This window comes from Apteryx mantelli, chromosome 6 (genome assembly GCF_036417845.1).
Source record: "Apteryx mantelli isolate bAptMan1 chromosome 6, bAptMan1.hap1, whole genome shotgun sequence".
In the NCBI taxonomy this organism is placed as follows: domain Eukaryota; kingdom Metazoa; phylum Chordata; class Aves; order Apterygiformes; family Apterygidae; genus Apteryx; species Apteryx mantelli.
The window spans coordinates 50,411,460-50,431,296 of NC_089983.1; the positions used below are offsets into that span (position 1 = coordinate 50,411,460).

Here is a 19,837-nt window from a genome sequence, read left to right on the forward strand (position 1 = left end):
AGAATCTTGGCCTAAGCTCGCACAATGAAAGTTTTATAACAAACAGGTAGATATTTTTAGATATAAATATAGTTAAGAATTTGTAAAATAATGTTAACAATGCATTTATTTCCCACAGGATTTCTACCTTTTTATGTTCTTCATTAATAGTTCCAGTATTACTCTTCTCAGTAATTCTATTTTTAGTATATGCACATCTATTCCAGTAGCTGCAGTAAGTCTCTTTCACTCCTTATCACTTAAGTATATCATACTATATGCACTTCATAATTTTTCCTGCCAAAATGAGAAAGACAGGGGGATTTCAGCTACCTTTGTGCACTTGCTGCCTGAAATGTGTGTATGTATGCAATACTTCTTAAACTCTTCTGACAGACTTCAGATGTTTTCAGTCTTTCTGGAATTTTACTATCCACTGTGCATTTCAAATTAATAACACTTTTAAAGTTGAACTTGTGTGGTAAACCTTAGTTCTACTGTCTTGAAAGTCACCTATTTTCTATTTAATTGCATTTGTGGTGCTTTGGTCAAATACTTCAACTGGAAGTCTTCCATGTCTCTCTTCTGCTGTCTGTAAAATGTCATATTCTAAAGTCTACCACTTACTGACTTCAAGCTTGACAGTTCTGATCTGTTCTCCAGTTAAATCATTTTATTTAGTTTTGAAGCCACACAGTTTATATATATATATATATATATATATATATATATATATATATATGAGACCATAAAACATATTCTGTTTTCAAGTTTCTTTCCTCATTTGTCATATATTCTACCTATATTCTCCAATTTAAATACACTGCTTTTCTGAAAAGGAAGCATATTTAAAAGTAGACGTTATGCGCCAAACAAATCCAGTTGTTTTAAACCATCTCTTAAATATCTTATTATAGCTTTATCATTAGGCTCACAAAGGGCCAAGTATCTTGATGTTTGTTCTGCTGACAGTCACTTCAAACCCATGTGTACTGTACTCCAAGACAATTCGTATTGGCCACTGTAAATTTCTAGGTAAAGGCATTGTTTTACACTTCATATTGAAGTTTGCAGTCCATAACTTACCTATTTTAATAAGTCTTTTAAGACTAATAGAGAAATCTTTCAATGAATGGTTACTGCTATAGCTTGTACTACAGTGGCATCCATTCCTTAGTAGCAAGAATTCCTGTCTTGTAAAAATGTGTTGTTTCAGAAGTATTCCTGGTATGCCCTAGTTTGGCTCTAGGGAGATTCCAGAACAGCCACTATCCTTGTGTGAGGACACTCCTGTTGGATAGGAAACTCCTTCTAAATTTGTTTCAGTGGCTTTTCAGGTATTTATACAAGATGGAATGAACATAGCAATGGGAGATTGAGAGAGATCTTCCCAGGATTGCCAGCAGTCATTAAATTAATTGGCATATGGAAGACTCAGTTTCATCCTTTCTCAGCATTTCACTATCATCTGATTTGTGAACACTTCGTTTCATAGGTGAAAGTTATCTTCAAGTTTCTACTTGTTTTTCTCATGTTTTAACCTTTTTTACCTAAATTGCATTTAAAAATTTTATTCATACTTCTGACAAAGTATCTGTTCTAAAGTTTTCTGACTATTCTGATATTGTATATTAAATCTCTAGTTTCCTCTGTCTCTAAATCAATAGCTTTTTCATTTTAGAAAGTAATCATTTGTCTGACGTGATTTACCTTTCACAAATCTGTGTTGACTTCCCCTATTAAATTGTACTTCTCCAACTGTATGCTTAAGCTGTCTATAAATATCATCTAAAAAATATTCTAATATACATGCTATATATGAAATTTTCAGCTTCTCTTCTAGCCTTTCCAGATATTGAAAACTTATCTTCAGTAATCAGTTTAGACTTCCTAAAAATGAAATAATGACTGATTCAGCTTGTAGCTGTCTTAAACAGGTAATCCATATCCAACTAGTTCTTTGTCTACCTTCAGCTTATAGTGTTAGTTACTTGAGTCCATTGAATTATTTCCCTCTGGTGGCTCTTATTAGAGTCTAAAAATATACCTCCTATCATGACCATTATCAGAAATAGATGCAGAACCTGAGGACTGCTAAGCAGACTGCAAATGTTTTTCAGGAACCAGAAGCCCTTATAAATGAAAGTCGGTGTCTTTTCTTTAAATAAAAATGAATAAACAAATGGGTATGAAAACTGTTTACTCTGTTCAGGTTCTTATAGAAGCCTTTTCTTTCCTGAAATATAGGTAAAGCTATTAAATAAGATATAATTTTGTTTTCCTTTGTGCATGTGGACTTTTTTATTTTAAGTTATACTGGAAAATGGTGATACATAAATTAAAATTCCTTATACGGAGAACTACTGTTTGTTTGCTTTTCATCCTACTGAGTCTGCCTCTGCCTCTCCCCATGGATTGCAGTATAGGAATGCCATAACAAGAGCTAAAGTATTCAGAATATACTTCCGAATACTGATCTGAATCTCTTGGGAAACTGTGGCCTTAACTTCCAGTTCAGGTGGCAGGTGGTTAGCAAACTCAAGTTGCAGCATCATTGAAAGCTTAATTTTTTTTTAATGTGCTGATAATGCTTATAACTTTAATCTTGCTGTTCTCTAGTTTTCTTCCTTTTTCTTCTTATTACTAACATCTACCCCACGAACCTTCACCTTCTGTGAATGAAGGTTGCTGTAAATGTCACGGGGCGAGGGGCTTTGTATGTCTGTGTTTCTTTGCCCTCTGTATAGGGGACAGATAATTGATAACCCAGGTTACCAGTACTTGGTCTTAAATTTGTCCGCTCATATACTTGAACTCATGTTTATGTATATGCGTGTATGCACACATCAAAACTGAACTAGAGATCTGTTCTTAATTCTTCCATTCTAACATGCACTTTTTTTTGGCCTTACCTTTCCTTCATTCCATAACACTGTCTTCAAGTTAACGCTGTTTTAAAATTTACAGATTTTTGTATTTAAATTTGTACAAGCAAGACTTCCAAGAGTGAATGGAGATATGAGATGCCAAAGGCCTGATTACTTAAGCTAAAGAAGTGTCCTGCAAACTCATTTAGGAAATGAATTCCAGTAAATTCCAGTAAAATTCCAGTAACATCTGAGAGTTGTATTAAAGGACCTTATTTCTCAAAACTTCTGGGACTACCTTTTAAAATTGAGTCATGGCAACTTACAAAATAATAGCTGATCGCTTCTTAATCTTTTGGCCTAAGAACAAAAATAATGTTCTAATACTTTTAGCAGGGGCAGGAGGTGTGTAAGAACAGACTCCTCACCTTCATTCTAATGGTGCCCGATTTGTCTTGAATGTGTCTGTTCTCCATTTCAGCCCTGATAACATGGGTCTGCTTGACCCAGCCACCAGCGATGGCAGAGTGATTTTCTTCCTGCCGTGGGAGAAGATGACAATAGCAGGGACCACAGACAGCCCAACTGATGTTACTTCCCATCCGATACCGACAGAAGAAGATATAAACTTCATTTTGAGTGAAGTGCGCAACTACCTTAGTTGTGATGTTGAAGGTAAACCTTGTCTCTGTTTTTCACTGGGAGGGTACTGATGAGTCTGCAGTGTTTCAATGTGAGTAAATGCTGCTTGTCTAAAGTTTTATATGACTGCGACAACTATGGTTCTTGTTCATCTGGGTCTTTCTAACACAAGTGGGACATAAGTGTCATCTTGATCTATGTTTCAGAGCTATAAAATGATGCTTTGCAGGATATACCTGCGCTGCTTGGACTGCTTAAATGGAAATCAGTTGATCTCAGAACATTTAGATTTCATATACCTTTCAACTAACTGGCACTTACTGTCTAAGCTGCACTGCCAAGTCTGCTGGTCTTTCTGGGTTGCAAATGGCACTTTTGTGGAAGTGGGACAGTTCAGTCATACATCAACACAAGTACATCAAATCATTCACTCACTCTTCTTGAAAGAAGAGTTCTTTTGACTTTTCCCTTTTTTGGTTTTTTTTTTGTTTTTATTTCTGTTTTTTTAAGTACTTTGTTCTTAATATTTACTTTTCTTGAACTGGTAAATATCTCGTAGGGTCAGTTTTCAGTTGGAGAGGGCAGTATTATGGGTAAAAAGGAAATTTATAAATATCACTTGGTGATAGCTATTCCACTCAGTAGCTGAACTTGAGAACACTGGCTCATTTGTTGTAAGACACTGGCCCATTTGGATTCAGGGTGTTGGTTTAAAGGTGAGAGGCTTCGTATCTCATTGCTATGTCTTTGAGCCATCCGGTTTCTGTCATAGTGAGGTTTTTAAATGTTTCTGTGAAAGCTCTTGTACTCCTAGATTTCTCTTGTAGTAGCAGCATTAAAATAAATCTGAAAAGCACTCTTCTTGTCAGGAACATTACAGCATCTTCTACACTAGATCTAGGAAGCTTGCTCTTCGGAGGTTGGAAACACTAGATTACTTGTTTATTCTTCCCTAAAGTGGGTAATTGATGACTCTATTTTGTATAAAGTTAAGAAAAATAGTCTTTACAAAATGTACCATTAAGTGTCTTATGCAGAAGTCGATATAAATAAGTGTGATAGGCCAGACAGGTAGCTTAGACTGAGTTAGACTGTGAATAAGACAGAAATTTTGCAAGGTATTTTACAGAAGTACATTATGAAGTGTTTAATGCTTTAGACAGAAACCTACCTAGGTGCACGCTGTTTTTCACATATGCAATTAGCAGTGTTTATAGATTGCCTGTTATTGAATTAACAACTGTGCTGGCCATATCAACTCACTGCAGACCTGCCTTTTTGCTGCCAGAGACGGTGCCAGGGTTATCAACTTACACAGGCTTGGATGTGTTCCAACTGTTTAATTATAGTGTCACGCATGCTGCTTTTTCTAGTTTCATTAGTTTATAAACGTAATATGGTATCTTATTTCTGTGATTAACACTTCATTTTGGCAGGTTAAACATGCTGGCAGAGCACCATTGATTTCTGAAATCTATTTTGTGTTCTTTGGGGGATATTTTTACACCCTGTTATTGATTCTTCATTATCAGTTATTTGAAAGTTATAGTAAAAAATGTTCCAAAGGCTTCAGTATAAAGCAAATTGGTCAATTTTTCTATTGTAAATTTAATAAGCAACAGAATTAAGTTCATTACATTCTCTATTGGTCCCATGTTTTATTTAAAATAAACATTGACTTCAAGAGGCTAGGGTATCTTCCTACAACTGTTAAGGGCTTTTATTTTTATTGCTTGATGCCTTCAGATTTTATTCCTCTAAGTTTACTGAAAAGTCAGGATTGGCTTTAGGGGTAACTGATAAGCAGAGGAATAGCACATGTGGGCTGGAGGCAGGGAAGCCTTGTGCTCACCTTTATTGTAGAGTGGGGAAAAGTTTCTGACGTACCGTTAAGGATGGGAAGCCAGGTCCCAAAGAGGTATTTGTGTAAGGACAATGTGGACTTCTAGTGAGTTGTGTTTGACAAGTCAGCTGGGCCCTTTTGGGTTGCTCTGCAGTAACAGGTGCTGGAGGTTTGTCTGGGGGTACAAGATTTGGGGTCTGCTAATAAATAGAACATTGCTAATAAATTTTCTTGTGTGTATGTGTAATTACACTTTCAATAAGGACTCTGAATAAATATAATTTGTCAAGAGCAAAATTCAGAAAAATAGCTTACTGTATTTAAAAACAACTTTGAGGTCCTTAAAGCAGGATGTTGTGCTCTTGCAGAACAGACTTTATCCAAGGTTCCCAAATGCAATGTAATGACTGTCCTGTCAATAAAAACAAGCAAGGAGAAGCCTTGGTGCTGGGGTGGGGGTTGTTTTGGCTCCGTTTTTTTTTTGGGGGGGGGGGGTTATGTTTGTTTTTATTTTTTGAGTTGATAGCAAGTTCAAGAGTGGTCTCACAGTGGATCAGTTCTCAGAATATCTCTAGTCTGCTGGATTTCTACCCACTGTGAAAAATGGACCTTTCTGTCAGTGACTTGTCTGTTTTGGGGTAGAGAAAAGACATTATCGATGCAGATCAGGGCCGTGCCATTTTATAATTCTCTAGCCCAATGCATTCCATTACCCTGGAGAATCTTCTCTGTCTTTTTGAGTTGCTCGGCCAGCAGCATGGTGTGGTGCAGTCCTTGTTTCACACTGAGAATCTACTTACAGGTAATCCCACAAAGAACATAAGAGGAATGTGAGATAAACAGGAATTAGTACCTAAATTTCTTTGGCTGTTCTTTGGTTCTCGACAGTGAGAAGAGGAGACGTGCTGGCAGCATGGAGTGGCATTCGTCCTCTGGTCACGGACCCCAACTCTAAAGACACTCAGTCAATATCCCGCAATCATGTTGTTGCTGTCAGTGACAGTGGCCTTGTTACAATAGCAGGTACTGGAGGTTCATTTTAAGTAAAGCTTTGTTGGGCTTCCCCAATAAATTTTACTCAAAACTTTAATGTTCTTGCAGGATACTCCTTCACATTCCTGTACTTAATAATGATCTGTCAGTGGTAGCCTGACTGACTTGTTGGAATAAGTCTAGTAAGAATAATGAGATATATGAAGTATGAATCTGGCATGCACTATATGTATTTCTCTTAGTTTCCCCAAATAAACAAATGAATGTGTTGCTTGCAGGTGGGAAGTGGACAACCTACCGTGCCATGGCACAGGACACCATTGACGCTGCTATTCAGGCTCATGGTCTCAATGCTGGTTCCAGTAGGACTGTTGGGCTGCAACTGGAAGGGGCTGAGTACTGGAGTCCTACTCTCTACATTAGGTTAGTCCAAGACTACGGACTTGAAAGTGAGGTGAGTCATTGGTCTTTCTGTTTATGCTCTGATGCTTCTGTGTTGGAGGGTTTTGTCTTTTTATTTAATCTACTACCAGCATAACTTGTGCAAAGGGCTGTTAAATCAGATAAGACCTGGCCAGGGTAAGGATAGTTTTATAAGAAATAAGTTCTAGTAATTATTCTTTTCTCATAGACATTATATGCCATTTTTTCCTTCTCTTCTTCATAATCTTAAAATTGTTTCCAGCTTTTAAATGCATATGACAAGCCAGAGTCTCTTGCCCTTCAAGCCCAACAAAATATATGCTTCAGATGTGATCACAACGTAGCAGAAAAGAGTTGAAGCATCATTAGTCACAGTTACATTGATACATGTGTAGTAGTGTTAGTGCTGGTCTAAGCATTCACAACACAAGTAGTTTCCTCCCACACAATCAAAACCTAATACCCTCCTCACTCTATTTGTTATCAGCGATGAGAGAATTGACAAGAAAAACTTGCCTATATTTGGTGTGCTTTTGAAAGAATACTGCATTTGCTTTCAATTCCATAGGTGGCTCAGCATCTAGCTTCTACGTACGGTGACAAGGCTTTTGAGGTGGCAAAAATAGCCCAAGTTACAGGAAAGAGATGGCCTATTGTTGGGAAGCGTCTTGTATCTGAATTTCCTTATATTGAAGCTGAGGTATGTGAAAAAGCTGCATAATGCTCTTTGATTGCTTTCTCAGAAAAGAAGCAGGTTGTAGATTAGTCTGTCTCTGTAAAACATCTTCATAAGTACTTTCCTTTGAGGTCTGATTCTGGGATGTTAAAAAATATATATGAATAAAGTTCTGTGAAATATGAAATAAGTTCTGCTTTTTTTTATCCTGTTTTTGCTTTTCCCCTTCCCCAAACACATTTTTAGATATATGTATATATGACCATATTTGATCCCAGATGCATGTTTTAAAATGTTCTAAGGAAAAAGGAGCTTGTCTAATATTTCTCTTGGTATGTAGGGTGGGATCTAGTTACAGATTTTTTTTTTAATTTATTTTGTTAGTTGGGCCGGTGATGCAATTTGTGATGCTGAAAATCATTTCCAGGCAATGTTCCTGTTTACTTTTTCATCCCATTTGCCAATGCCTTCTGTTGTTTTTACCTTCCTATGAAATAGCTCATTACAATGCTCAGCTGTTTAAAAAAAATAATAATAAAAAGCATGTTTTTTTCTCTCTCTCTTTTTTTTTAACGTCTCTTACTATTCTAGGTCGTATATGGTGTAAAAGAGTATGCCCGCACTGCAGTGGATATGATTTCCCGCCGTACACGCTTGGCCTTCCTGAATGTGCAGGCTGCTGAGGAAGCTTTGCCAAGAATTGTAGATATAATGGGGAAAGAACTTAACTGGAATGAGCAGAAAAAAAAGGTACAAAGGGCGTTTTTTGTCTGAAACTGTTTTGTTTCTCTTAAGTAGTTTCCATGTTAACAATCTGAATCAGCTGAATGGAAAACTTCAAATGATGCTTTCTTCCTGCGAGAATAATTCCCTCAGCATATTTCAGTATGAAAGACTTTATCAAAACAGCTATCAACTGAATTTGTGTTGGCTGGGGGTGGAGGGGAAAAGTGAAGATCTATATCCTGGTGTTCCCTAACTTAAAAAAAATGAAAGCAAACTCGGCATTATTATCTTATTCCTGTTCAGATATTTTTTTTGTGGTGATGTTTCTCAGCAGGCCGGTCTTGGAAGACTCAGATATACGGTGTGAGACTCATCTCACTTTAGTTATGGTGTTGGTAGTGTAGCCAGCTATATCTAAGCTGATCTTTGTACCCCTCCTCTGTGGTTAACAGAGTTTGGTCAGATGACTCACCCTAAATGAAGGCATCTGCTTTGCACCGAGTTGAATCCTGCACTCGCTTTTAGATCTCCACAAACTGTCAGGAGAACTTTGGGAAACTAGTTTAGATGTAGATACCCTGTTAACTGAAATGAATCCTACCACTTCTGACTTATCACATAAGTTGCTGATCATCCTTTCTTTCTGTTTCCATCACAAAAGATGAATGTCCAGAATGTCATAGACTGCACTTCTAATGTCACATAGAGTATGGTGAAGGAAAGCAAGCACAGCAAGTGCCGTATCTAAATGGGACGTATGGATCGGAACTTCTTTCAGTCCGTTAAAGTAGGCGGGACCTATGAACGCTCACGTAATCCTTCCACTCCAGAAGGAATAGAAAGCTTCCCGTTGCTCGCTCGTGTTAGCCGTTTCATTAAGATTCTGAAGGGAGCTCGTGTGAATCCTGCCAGGCAGAGGACCTGCGGTGACCCAGGGCCTCCCCAGAGGAATATGCATAAAGAGGAGGACGCCGTCGTGTCGGTTGTCAGCTCGCGGTTGTGAGCTGAGTTGCTTGTGTGTGTGTATGTTGAGCAGCCTCCCAGTCAGAGGTGTTTGACGAAAATTAGAGCGGTGTCTCGCCCTCGCCCCGCGCGGCTTGCTCGTGTACTGATTTATCGTGTTGGCAAAGCTGTATCAATCCTTCCGTAATGACAGATTAGAAAACGCGAAGTTTCCAAAGCAAAAAACTTGCAACCGCCGTGATGTTAGAGTTGCCCGGGCAGTCCTAACCGCGGCCGTCCGTAGTCGCGGGGTCGGGCGCCGCTGCTCGCGGCAGGCTGGAGCGAAGGCGGCCGACGGGCGCTGCGTGCGCCTGTGCGGTCTACGGAGCAGCTCGTGCGGGTGCCCTAACGGCAGCGAGGCACAGCCTCTCTCTGCGTGTTGCGTTCCCTGCGTACCCGCAGGGGAGTCTTCTGGAAAAATCCTTCTTTTGGATGAGGCTAAATGCCACCCCCGCCCCCCCCCCCCCAAGGTACTGAGTGTTGTTTCTATAACCAGACTTGGGTCATCTTGAAGTGCTACATTTTTACTGTGATTCTGTGGGTGCTTTTTTTATTTTTTACTTTTTTTTTTTTTATTACAACTTGAGGTACAAGGCAATTCCATGCATATTCAGAATGTGTTTCTTAATTTAGATCTGATAAGACCATTAACTTTAAGTCTTTTTTGGTTTGGGACTTTAAAGCTAATTGCATGCTTGTATTGAAATATGTGAGGGTAGTCCTGTATAGCTTAGGTGGTGTCCTAATATGCCTTAAAGAACAAGTCTTTTGCTAGATAAGGTCCTTGGCTTAAAGTGATATATATGCCTAGGAATTTTTTTACTGTTAGTGCAGCTGTTACTCAGTATACTTGTACTTATTTGTAATCTGTGGGGTGAACCTTTCGTACTGGTGACTTTTGTGGCAGATGCTTGTGCCACTCTCTTGGAACCGTGTTTGATGTACCTATAGCTGTAGAAAAGAACTGTGCGCTCTACAGTACATTATGTATTGGAGAGGTTTATCATTTTTTAATACTGGCCACGGAAGAGCTTGCGCTGAACTTTCAGGTAGTAACTTAATTTTACTACCATGAAAAATGCAGTTTAAAGCATCAGGAACCTGCCTAGTGTTGATTCTCCTGATTTTTGCTGGTTTTAGACAGTTAAGTGAAACATTGTGCTAAGATGCCAACTAATTAAATGGCAATTCATAGGTACAGTTCTTCCTGACATGGGTAGAAACAGCATGTGTGACTGAAGGCATGATATGATCCTAAAAGTGTTTACACAGTCCATGTGTTCTAATGCAATTATCAAGTCTAGTAAAGACTTCTACTTTTTTTTGAGACTAAAAAGTGCCTAAGCTTATGTAACTTATTTTTTTAGATACTTTTCGGCAACCATCTGCTTAATTTTTGGACATCATATAAATTCTAGTTAAGTGGAAGGAACTAGTAAAATACTGTATTAAAAATAATTATGTAAACTTGTTATTCCTCAGAAACAGAGACAGTTTTTCTTTCCTGATGTAGGAAGAACTTGAAGCTGCTAAGAAGTTTCTATATTATGAAATGGGCTACAAAGTAAAATCTGATCAATTAACAGACAGCTCTGAAATCAGTCTAGTGCCTTCAGATATTGAAAGGTAAGTAAAGTAGAAGTAGACTTTCCTATGTTGTTAGGAATTAACTCCTGTCACACTTTTGAGTGCAGTTTTTCTCACTGATAATCCTTAACTTGCAGATACAAGAAGCGATTTCATATGTTTGACAAGGACAAGAAAGGGTTTATTACTATACTGGATGTCCAGCGTGTCTTGGAGGTAACATTTTCTTATGTTCTTTTATTTTCCTTTTTAAAGCTCTTAGCTAAACTGCAGAGTGTGGCATAAATAGTGCTGAATAATCCAGTGACATTCTTCTCTATTTTTTGTCTAGAGCATCAGCGTTCAAATTGATGAAAATACACTTCATGATATTCTAAATGAAGTAGATCTGAACAAAAATGGACAGGTCGAGCTCAATGAGTTTTTGCAGGTAGGCGTTTCTTTGTAACGAGGGCTGTAGCTTTAATGAACACAGGCGTGGGCATTTATTTATTTCCCCCCTCTGTCCCCACCTTTGCTGGAGGGTGGGTTGGAGACGAGGGGAGCGACGCTTGGGTAGTGCAGTAGTTTTAATGCTATTTGCCGCATCACGAGACAAAAGTGACTGACACACAACCATCCTCGAGCAACTTTGAAACACAAGGATTTTTCCTGTGCAGACATTGATCTTATAAGACCCAAACGATAGGCACTATTTGGAAAATCTACCTGAATCTGACTTTCTAATGTAGAAATGCTGTTTAAATCAAGTCAAAATGAGATAATTGCCCATTGGAAGTTATATTGCACAGTTATGTACGTTGACATTTATGTGGGCCTAATAAGTGGTTAAAATATTCAGAATAGTTTAGTAAGTACTAGAGAATGAGGAAATATAAGTTTGTTGTTGAAGCGTATCTAGTCTGTACTATCCTCCTTTTACTTCTGAATTAACTAAAGGTGCCTCAGTTTGTATGAAAGATAGTGCATTAGCAACCCGTACATCTTTTGTTTGCAAGGCTTTAAAATAAGAAAATTAAGGGTGCTACTAAAACGTTTGTTTGCTCAGCTCCCCTTGCATGAGCAGTTTGTTGCCAGCCGGCCAGTTTTGTTTTTGTGGAGTCTTTCTTGGTCAGGTATTTCAAGTGACTGCCATGTCTTTCCTGCGTGGTGGCAATGATGAATGCCGAACATGAGATAAATTAATGCTGGGGATTTTGGTCAATGTCAGCCCTTTCTTCACTGTGTCAAGTTAAACAAACAAGATCAAGGCAGAGGAAATGGTAATTGTCTCTCTCGAGATGAGCTGTGGATAAGAGCATTGTTGAATCTAAATGCAGAAAATTTTCACAGGTTGTGTCCAGCATTACAAAAAAGGAGTATTTATTTGCCTAAAATGCAGTGGTTTAGTTGTGTGAGTAAAATGCATTAAAAAAAAAAAGGAGGGAGGGAGGAGAGCAAGAGGGAAACAATAGCTTTGGGAGCTTATGCTTATGGATTTAAATAAGAAAATCACAGGTGGTTTTCTGGCTATTGAAAAAGGTCTCCCTCTCATGTCCCTTTGCATATGAAAACTTTAATTGGAAAAAGAACCATTTACTGTAATGGCTGTGTTGAACTCTAATTTGGTTAGTTTGGATACATTGTGGTTAAGAATTCAAAACAACTACAAATTATGCCTGCTGTGGTGGGTTTGGTTTTTTTGGTGGGTTTCTGGGTTCTTTGTTTTACTCTGAATTGTCTCATTAGAGATAGGAATATTTCTAAAATATAAATGACAAATCACTACTTTGCTTTTTTCAGTGTTTATACTTTTTTTTTTTTAAATTTTGTAACTCATTGGCCAATAGCTTCTCGTATGCATTTCACAATGTAATCTACGTATTTAAAACTGCTGATTGGCACTGCAATAACTGGATCATTTGTGCATATGCACTTTCTTCCTATAGAGGTGGACAGCAGCCCACAGGGAGCTGCTGTGCAGCCAAGTGTTAAGGAGGAAGTGTGGTAATAAAATTAACAGGAGGTTGCCATGGAAGGAACAAAATACATTAAATGTTTGTTTAATTTTTTTAATGGATCTGTTAAGTCAGTTCCCAATACTTTTGTGTTTGCTTTCTGAAAACTTTCAAGTAATTGCATTTTACCGGCAGAATGCTTGTGGAAAGCCGTGTGCAAATATTTGTGGACGTTTATATTAGAATATAGGAACACGTTGTACCAGGGTGGGGAGCGCAGCAATGCCAAGTGGTTTCATTCAGCCAGTTGTAGATTGCCAGTGTAACTCAAATAATAGTCTTGCAGGAACGGCTCTCAGCAGAGAGACTAATGCTTCCAGGTGTTTCACAAATCGAAAATGAGCTGAATTGATCAGTGTTTATGATGGACAGGTCATTCGGATTTTAAGTTTGAGCAATTTTTTTCCTCAGGCATTAATATTATGCAAAGCAGCCCTGGTCTCCCGGTTCGTATGTAGTGTTTTTGCACCTTAGTAGAGGAACTCTTCTGCATCTGATCGTCAGTCTGTTGCATCGCTCTCTTACTCAGTGGTGCAAACTTGCAGCGTTTCCACTGTGGGAGTGATGCAGAGTTTTAACGGTGCTCGTGTATATGTGGAACTGTCTTAAGAGTGATCACTTTTGCTTAAGGCTTACATACAGAAGCCTTGTGCTGCCATCGTTTACGCTCCAGAAAAGGAGGGAACCCTTCGAAACTAGTTTTGGTGCGTAAAGGCAAAAGAAGTCTCTTAAATCGGGAGGGGACTTTTTTCCAGTGCCGTATTTCCTTCGGGATCCCGACAGATCTGCGTATCAGCAACTCTTATCTTTACATGGCAGCGCTGAAGGATCAGCCAGCTTTCCAGGGCTGGAGGGGACCCGCGGCCACCAGGCCTGCTCAGCTCGGGATAACGTATGGTCCCTCTGCCGAAGAGCACGCAGCGTGGTTAAGGGAGGGAGACACGGGGCTGGCGGTGGGGTAGGTCAGAGCGGAGTGGATGGGAGCGATGGCAGTGCCCGTCCTCCGGGAGCCCCGGTGCGTCCGTGGGAAGGGAGACGAGGGCGAGCGGCAGGTCCAGGTGCTGGGGGACTTCTCCTACCACTTCCAGCAGCTGCTCTTGCTGCCCCTGGCGCTCTGCTCCCCGACTCCGGTGTCCGCGTGTTTCCTTGGGGCTCCGCAGGGTATCCGAGAGGTGGGTGGCTTCCGAGCCCCTTCCGGGTCCGTGAGGAGCCGGCTCCCTCCTCTCCCCTTGCCCTTCCCAGGCAGGCATCCCCGCCTGGACAGGCGGAGGCTGACTGTGTGCGGTACCACGTCTGCCCAGACCCAGCTCCGGATACCGTGTCCCAGAGAAGGGAGGAAACCTGGAGGGTTCTTAGCACTCAGTGGGAGTAAGAAATTGCTTGCTTTTTTTTAAGTGCTGATTGCTTTCCATATTAGTCTTTTACAAGCTGGCCGCATGTAATTTCAGGTCTAATGCTCATTTTATCCATGGGATAAAGAAGAATTTAACTAAAATCTTAGCACTAGTCTGTGTTCATTAAGGTAGAGCTGAGCCCAGTTTCAAGGACTTAAAGGCAAATTAGTTTTTAAAGTCTATAAAGGAATTTGGATTTGAAAGAATAGTGGGAGTCAAGTACGCTCTCTCTACAAAGCAGGGCAGTTGAAGGAAAAGGGCTGTAGCCCAGGGTCACTGGTAAATCAGGAAATGCGTTCTCCTTATTCCGTGTTTAGCTACTTTCAGATTATTTAAAAAAATAAATAAATAGAGCCTATAGAATAGATGGGGTATCCTACATTCTTAACTGACATTGAAGAAACCTGGTGTTGATGGTTGCCTGCACCGTTGCCTCCAAATAGATCGTATTTGATACTTTTCCTGCCACCTGTGCCTGGGCAACTGCTATTCCTGGAAAACGTGGATGAGCTTGATGAGAGGACGTGGCTCCCCAGACCTGCCGGTTCCTCCCGTCGGCGGCCACCTGGCAGCATGGTGTCCCCGCGCCCCTCGCGTGGCGGCGCTGATGGTGCGGAGTCGCGCGCCTCGGCTCGTGCCCTGGGCCCCTCCGTACGCCGTGCTGGGGGTGGTTCGCATGGCGCACGCGTAGAGGCCGGTATCGATTACGGCTGTCCTGCTGTCCGCCTCGCTGTTTGCTGGGATCTGCCCGTGAAGGGCTGTAGCTTCTGCGGTTTGCTCTTGGTCTTGCAAAGAAGCTAATAGTATGCTCCAAAATGTTGTTTCTTTAAGCTCATGAGCGCTATTCAGAAGGGCCGCGTCTCTGGGAGCCGCCTGGCTGTCCTCATGAAGACTGCCGAAGAGAACCTAGGTCAGAGGGTGGTAATTCCCGTGGACCGGAGCGGTGGTGGACTGTGAGTCTGAACAGCCTGCTTGCGGCTGCGCGTAGCTGCCTCCCAAGGCGGAAACACATTCCAGTGCTTTTGACTCTCTTTGCTCGTCCAGGATGACTGGTATCTGTCCATACGAAAACACATTGGTGCATTTGTTTTCTTTATTAATGGTTTTCCGTACAGCTCTTAATACCCCAGTATGTGGCCTTTTGGAATGGGTATGCTTTAGACGTAGTTTATTAACAAGAGTTCAAGAATCCAGTCCAGAAGATTTGCGTGCCGTCACAGGTGCATGTGAACATGCAGCCTTGTTCATTAACTTCTAGATCACCTTTACCTTTAAAGAAAATGATACTTAGAAAGTGAATTCCCACTTTAAAGAGAGCATTACATGGAATTCTGCAAATATGTAAAACTCAAGTGTCTAAAAGCTGCCGATCCGTCCTCCTCGGAAAAGAGCAAGCAGGAAAGCTGATGTTCCGGAGGTCAGGATAGTATCACAAAGCAAACAAAAACCTGAAAACTTCCTCAGGTAACTGTTATGCTAAGGAGTTGTCATGATTATTTACAGAGCCTTGCATGGATGGTTGCTTTTGCTCTTTTCAGTGCTGTATTATTTCAGTGGTATCAATACTTGGCTAGACAAAAATACCAGCAGTACGAAGCTGGAAAACTACAAGACTAGACAAAATCTTGATTTATCACCCACAACTTACAATTTTGATGTTAAAAGCGGGGGGGACAACTCTCCTTTCTCCCATGTTTGTAAAAATAAGCTTCCTTTAATAAATTGCATTGTCTAGCAAGTGATGTTTTATGCTGTAAGGTGTTTCATACTGTTTCCAATTTTGAACAAGTACTGGTGATATGTAAAACGTGACAGTTTTTGATAGTATAATAGTCTTAATCATTTATTTACAAAATTCTCAAATACAAAGTGAAACAGTGAAATTTATTTTGTGTTCCAGTAGGTTTTTATAGAAAAGTGAAAGGGCTGTTTTTCAGCAGATTAATATAAAGATTAAAAAAAAATAAGACCACTCATTGGAGCTGTTTTCAGCAATGTTGCATCTAGCTGTTTGCCTTTCTTTTGTTAAACTGACTAGGATCAAGATCAGATGGAAGATTTCTGCTTAATACAGAGCAACAAAGGGAAAAATAATATCTTATTGATTAATTCCTCGTTCTTTTGTATTCTTTGAGTATAAATACCAGTTTACATCTCAAACCTGAAGCCTCAGTTCTAAGGTGAGAGAATTTCTACTTGTATAAAATCCAATAAATTCTAACTGATGTCACCACTTTCACTAATGCGATATAGCAGTACAGTAATGAACAGCAAGGATTACCTTCAAAATTTTAAAGGGAAAATACATGCATACACAAAATAGAGGTGCAGAGGAATATTAGTATGTAGTGTGATAGTAATAAGTACAGATCTTTTTTGGGCTGGGGTCCCAGTCTTTTAAACAAAACAAAAAAATTTTTGAAAAACAGTAGATCTCTAAAAATGGGAGCAAGGAAGCCTCCTTTAAAATTCTGTGAACAACTCTATTTCTCTCAGTCCAGACACTTAGTAAAATCTTCAGCAAAGGAGGCAGTCCTTAAGAAATCTCAGGTAAAATGCCTTTCAAATGGTTTTGTTTGTTAGGGTGTTGGGTGTGGGGGTTTATTATTATTATTATTATTTTGCCTTGTGCTGAAATGCAGCTAATGCTAGGGGGATCTGACTTTCCTTGCTTTGAGTCCGATGCAGGTTAGGCACCGTCTGTTTGAATGAGGCTTTGCACACACTTGACAACGTAAGGATTTGTTTTATGAACAAAAGGGGTTCGTTTCTGTGGTCCTATTAACTTTTCCTTTTGAAACATATTCCAGCATTTTCAGATAAAGTATCTAAATGTTTGGCACAGGTTCACACTTCAAAAACTCTCTCCAAATAAAAGTAAAGAACACAAAAACAGACTTTACATGTATTACAGAATTGGAGGGAAATGAATGTACAATACACAGGTTATTTTGATTCAGTGAGCAAGGTAAGGAGGGAGGAAGGGGTTAAGATTCTGTTATTAATAATTAAAAAAAAAAAGTAAAAGTGGCATAGGAGCTTTTCCAGGCCAAGTAAAGAAAACAATTGTGTTTAATGTGTTTGGTGTGGTTTAAAAAAAAAAAAAAAAAGGAGTGAAGGAGAATTTTTCTTTCCTTTAAATGGCACTGTTGATACAAGTTTCTCTGTAAATCTGTAAAGGATTTTCTGCTTTGTACACAAATGCTCTTTGGGGGGGGGGGGAGGATGTTTTTGTTGTTGCTGTTTTCTTTTCTTTTTGTAGCAGTGCATACAGAATGTGATGTTGGGATTTTTTGGGCTATATGTTTGTCCCCTAAAATGGATTTGTCTTGCATCTTTGGCACTTTACTGTCATGGTTCTCTGCTTTTTTTTGTATGGCACAGCAAGGTCTTGTATAGCTACTTTGTATAGCAAGAGAATGTTGCCTATGTTAGTTAAAACAGTTAAATCCATATGTGAAAAAAAATCTAGAACTACTAATTTCATCACCCTGCATTTGTTTTCTGAAAAATTCCCCCCCCCCACGTGAACGTGCTGCTGAGATGGTTGTAAAATGTGACTGTTTGTGTTGTTCTGATCCTAGGTGGAAAAATAGTATTGCAATTTTGAGGTGGGAGTTGGGATTTCTGGAGGGTGTTCAGTTGTTCTGTTTTTTTAAAATCATCTGTAACCTACTACTGGGGTGTTGTGTGTGCGTATGTACATACTGCATGTTTTTACATGTGGCACTTACGTGTTTTGTTAGGTTATTGTTCTAGATTGAACTGTTAAATACTGTGTTTGAGGCTTGTCATTTTTATAACTGTCTTGGTGTTTTATTGCCGCTATTTATTACTTTTGATATACAGAAAGAGCTGCATGCATTTATAGAGCAATAAGAGGATGTATTTAATGTGCCTTGTTTTTAACTGAATAAGAACTGAAAGCATGAATCAATAAAACTGATTAAAAATGGTCCATTCACTGGCACCTTGATGTTATGGCAGTTACAGAAATAACTTTGGTTAGTCTTGAAAAAGTTTAAAGGTGCAAAATAGATGCTTTTTAATAAAACATGACATAATTTTATCTGTGTGTTGCCACTTCAGCTCAGAATTTAGCACTTTATAGTTTAAAAGTGAAAATTCGGAGTTAATACAGTATTTAACATTCTCGGGGAGTGCAAGCTGTATGCGTTCCCTGATGGCATACAGGTAAGGTATTCTGTACTGCAATCTCCTACTAAAATTACAACCAGCCTATTGTGACTGGTATTTTTTTTTTTTCCTCCCAACAAAATCCAGGCCAAGTGTTCCTTTGCACACTGATGAATTTTATCATAACTAAAATCAATAGAAATGAATGGAAAAGATTACATAATCCATTTTGATCATTTTACATGTCAAGTTAGTCCAGGGTTGCCATGTGTTGATTAATGTTCTGACAGAAAAAATGCTATATATTTTCATTGTCAGTAAATCAGTAAAGCTGTTATCAGTTTTAACACAAATTTTATAATCTCCATATTTTTTTTATAGGTTTTAATTTACACATGTAACAGGGATACTCCACAGCTGCAGTTTAGCTCTGCTGAATACAGAGGTTGTGTATGTGCAGCCAGAATAGCTCCTCTCCCTGTATCCTACACGCAGAGAAATAAACAGGAGTGATACCTCCAGAGTATAATTACAAAGATTATGAATTTTATATAATCTGTGGTGTGTAAGTAGTATGTCAGAAAACATTTGCTGTAATCATCTCTGTCTCAAATATTTTGCAGCGCTAAAATTGCCTTGGGGCGTGATCCTGAATTTGTTACTCGAGACAAAACTCTCATTGAAATGAGTAGGAGTTTTTCTAGAAGAGTATTTCAGGACTGGGTTCCCTTGCTTTGTATGATTTCTTCACTGAATGTTAGGAATTCAGATTTATTGCAACTTATGTTCACTTGCTCACTGCAGCCTGTTTTAGAAATATGATATGAAATATCATAGCAACATTAATATTTAAGCATTGATGCTTGAGCTGGGTGGTTCCCGTGTCAAATATGAACTGATTGCATCTGTTGAGGAGGGAAAACCATCTTCAATAAGGATGAATCTTTGCTCCTAAATAAGCATTGTTTTTTCCTTACTGAAATGAAGGCTCTTTTGTATTTTTAGGTGCGTTCTCCCTCAAGGTTTTAGTCATCGTTCCCTTAATTACCCCGCGGGCTGTGAACGTGTGCATCCTGAAGCAGGAGCTTTGACATGCACAAAGCATGTGCACAGGTACTGTGACAAGAAGGTTATAGACTTCATTTCAAAATCAATACTTTTCTCACTCTGAAGATGCCACGGCTGCAAGCGTTTGCTAGGGTAATCCCTCCTCTTCATACATTGCAAATAAAGCCAGAGACTAAATATTGCTCTCCTGAGCAAGCCTTTTTCTTACTATTTTTTTTTCCCTGCAACTGTCTTCTGCAAGGACCATTATGTATATTAGATTATCCAGTTGGTTACGAGCAGCGGGGACCGGTTTCCGCAGAAATTTGGGAAATTCTAATTGTTGTGCGTTTCACTGAACTTGACCCCAAGCAAACGTCAGCGGCGGCGGCCGCGCGGTGCTTTGTCTGCCTTGCCGACCCGACCCGCCGCAGCCGCAGCCGAGGCTGCTCAGTGCAACTTGGCAGGCTGCAGCTGCGTTAACCCCTCGCGTTTCGGCAGGTTGGGCCGTTTTCCTTCGGCGG

General features: G+C 39.5%; 1 protein-coding gene across 2 annotated transcripts in view; it reads left to right on the top strand.

The window, feature by feature from the left end:
- The window catches only part of GPD2 (glycerol-3-phosphate dehydrogenase 2), a 79,716-nt gene that overhangs the window by 47,813 nt on the left and 12,066 nt on the right, over positions 1–19,837 (top strand). Inside the window, exons 9-17 of one of the 2 annotated variants that reach the window (XM_067299460.1) lie at positions 3,328–3,521; positions 6,220–6,354; positions 6,603–6,778; positions 7,316–7,447; positions 8,015–8,173; positions 10,665–10,777; positions 10,876–10,954; positions 11,070–11,168; positions 14,961–18,084. In XM_067299460.1, coding sequence (XP_067155561.1) covers positions 3,328–3,521; positions 6,220–6,354; positions 6,603–6,778; positions 7,316–7,447; positions 8,015–8,173; positions 10,665–10,777; positions 10,876–10,954; positions 11,070–11,168; positions 14,961–15,086 — 1,213 coding nt within the window. In that variant the 3' untranslated portion in view covers positions 15,087–18,084. Of the gene's footprint in view, positions 1–3,327; positions 3,522–6,219; positions 6,355–6,602; positions 6,779–7,315; positions 7,448–8,014; positions 8,174–10,664; positions 10,778–10,875; positions 10,955–11,069; positions 11,169–14,960; positions 18,085–19,837 lie in introns of those variants that run through there. The other variant, XM_067299461.1, reaches the window with a different exon arrangement.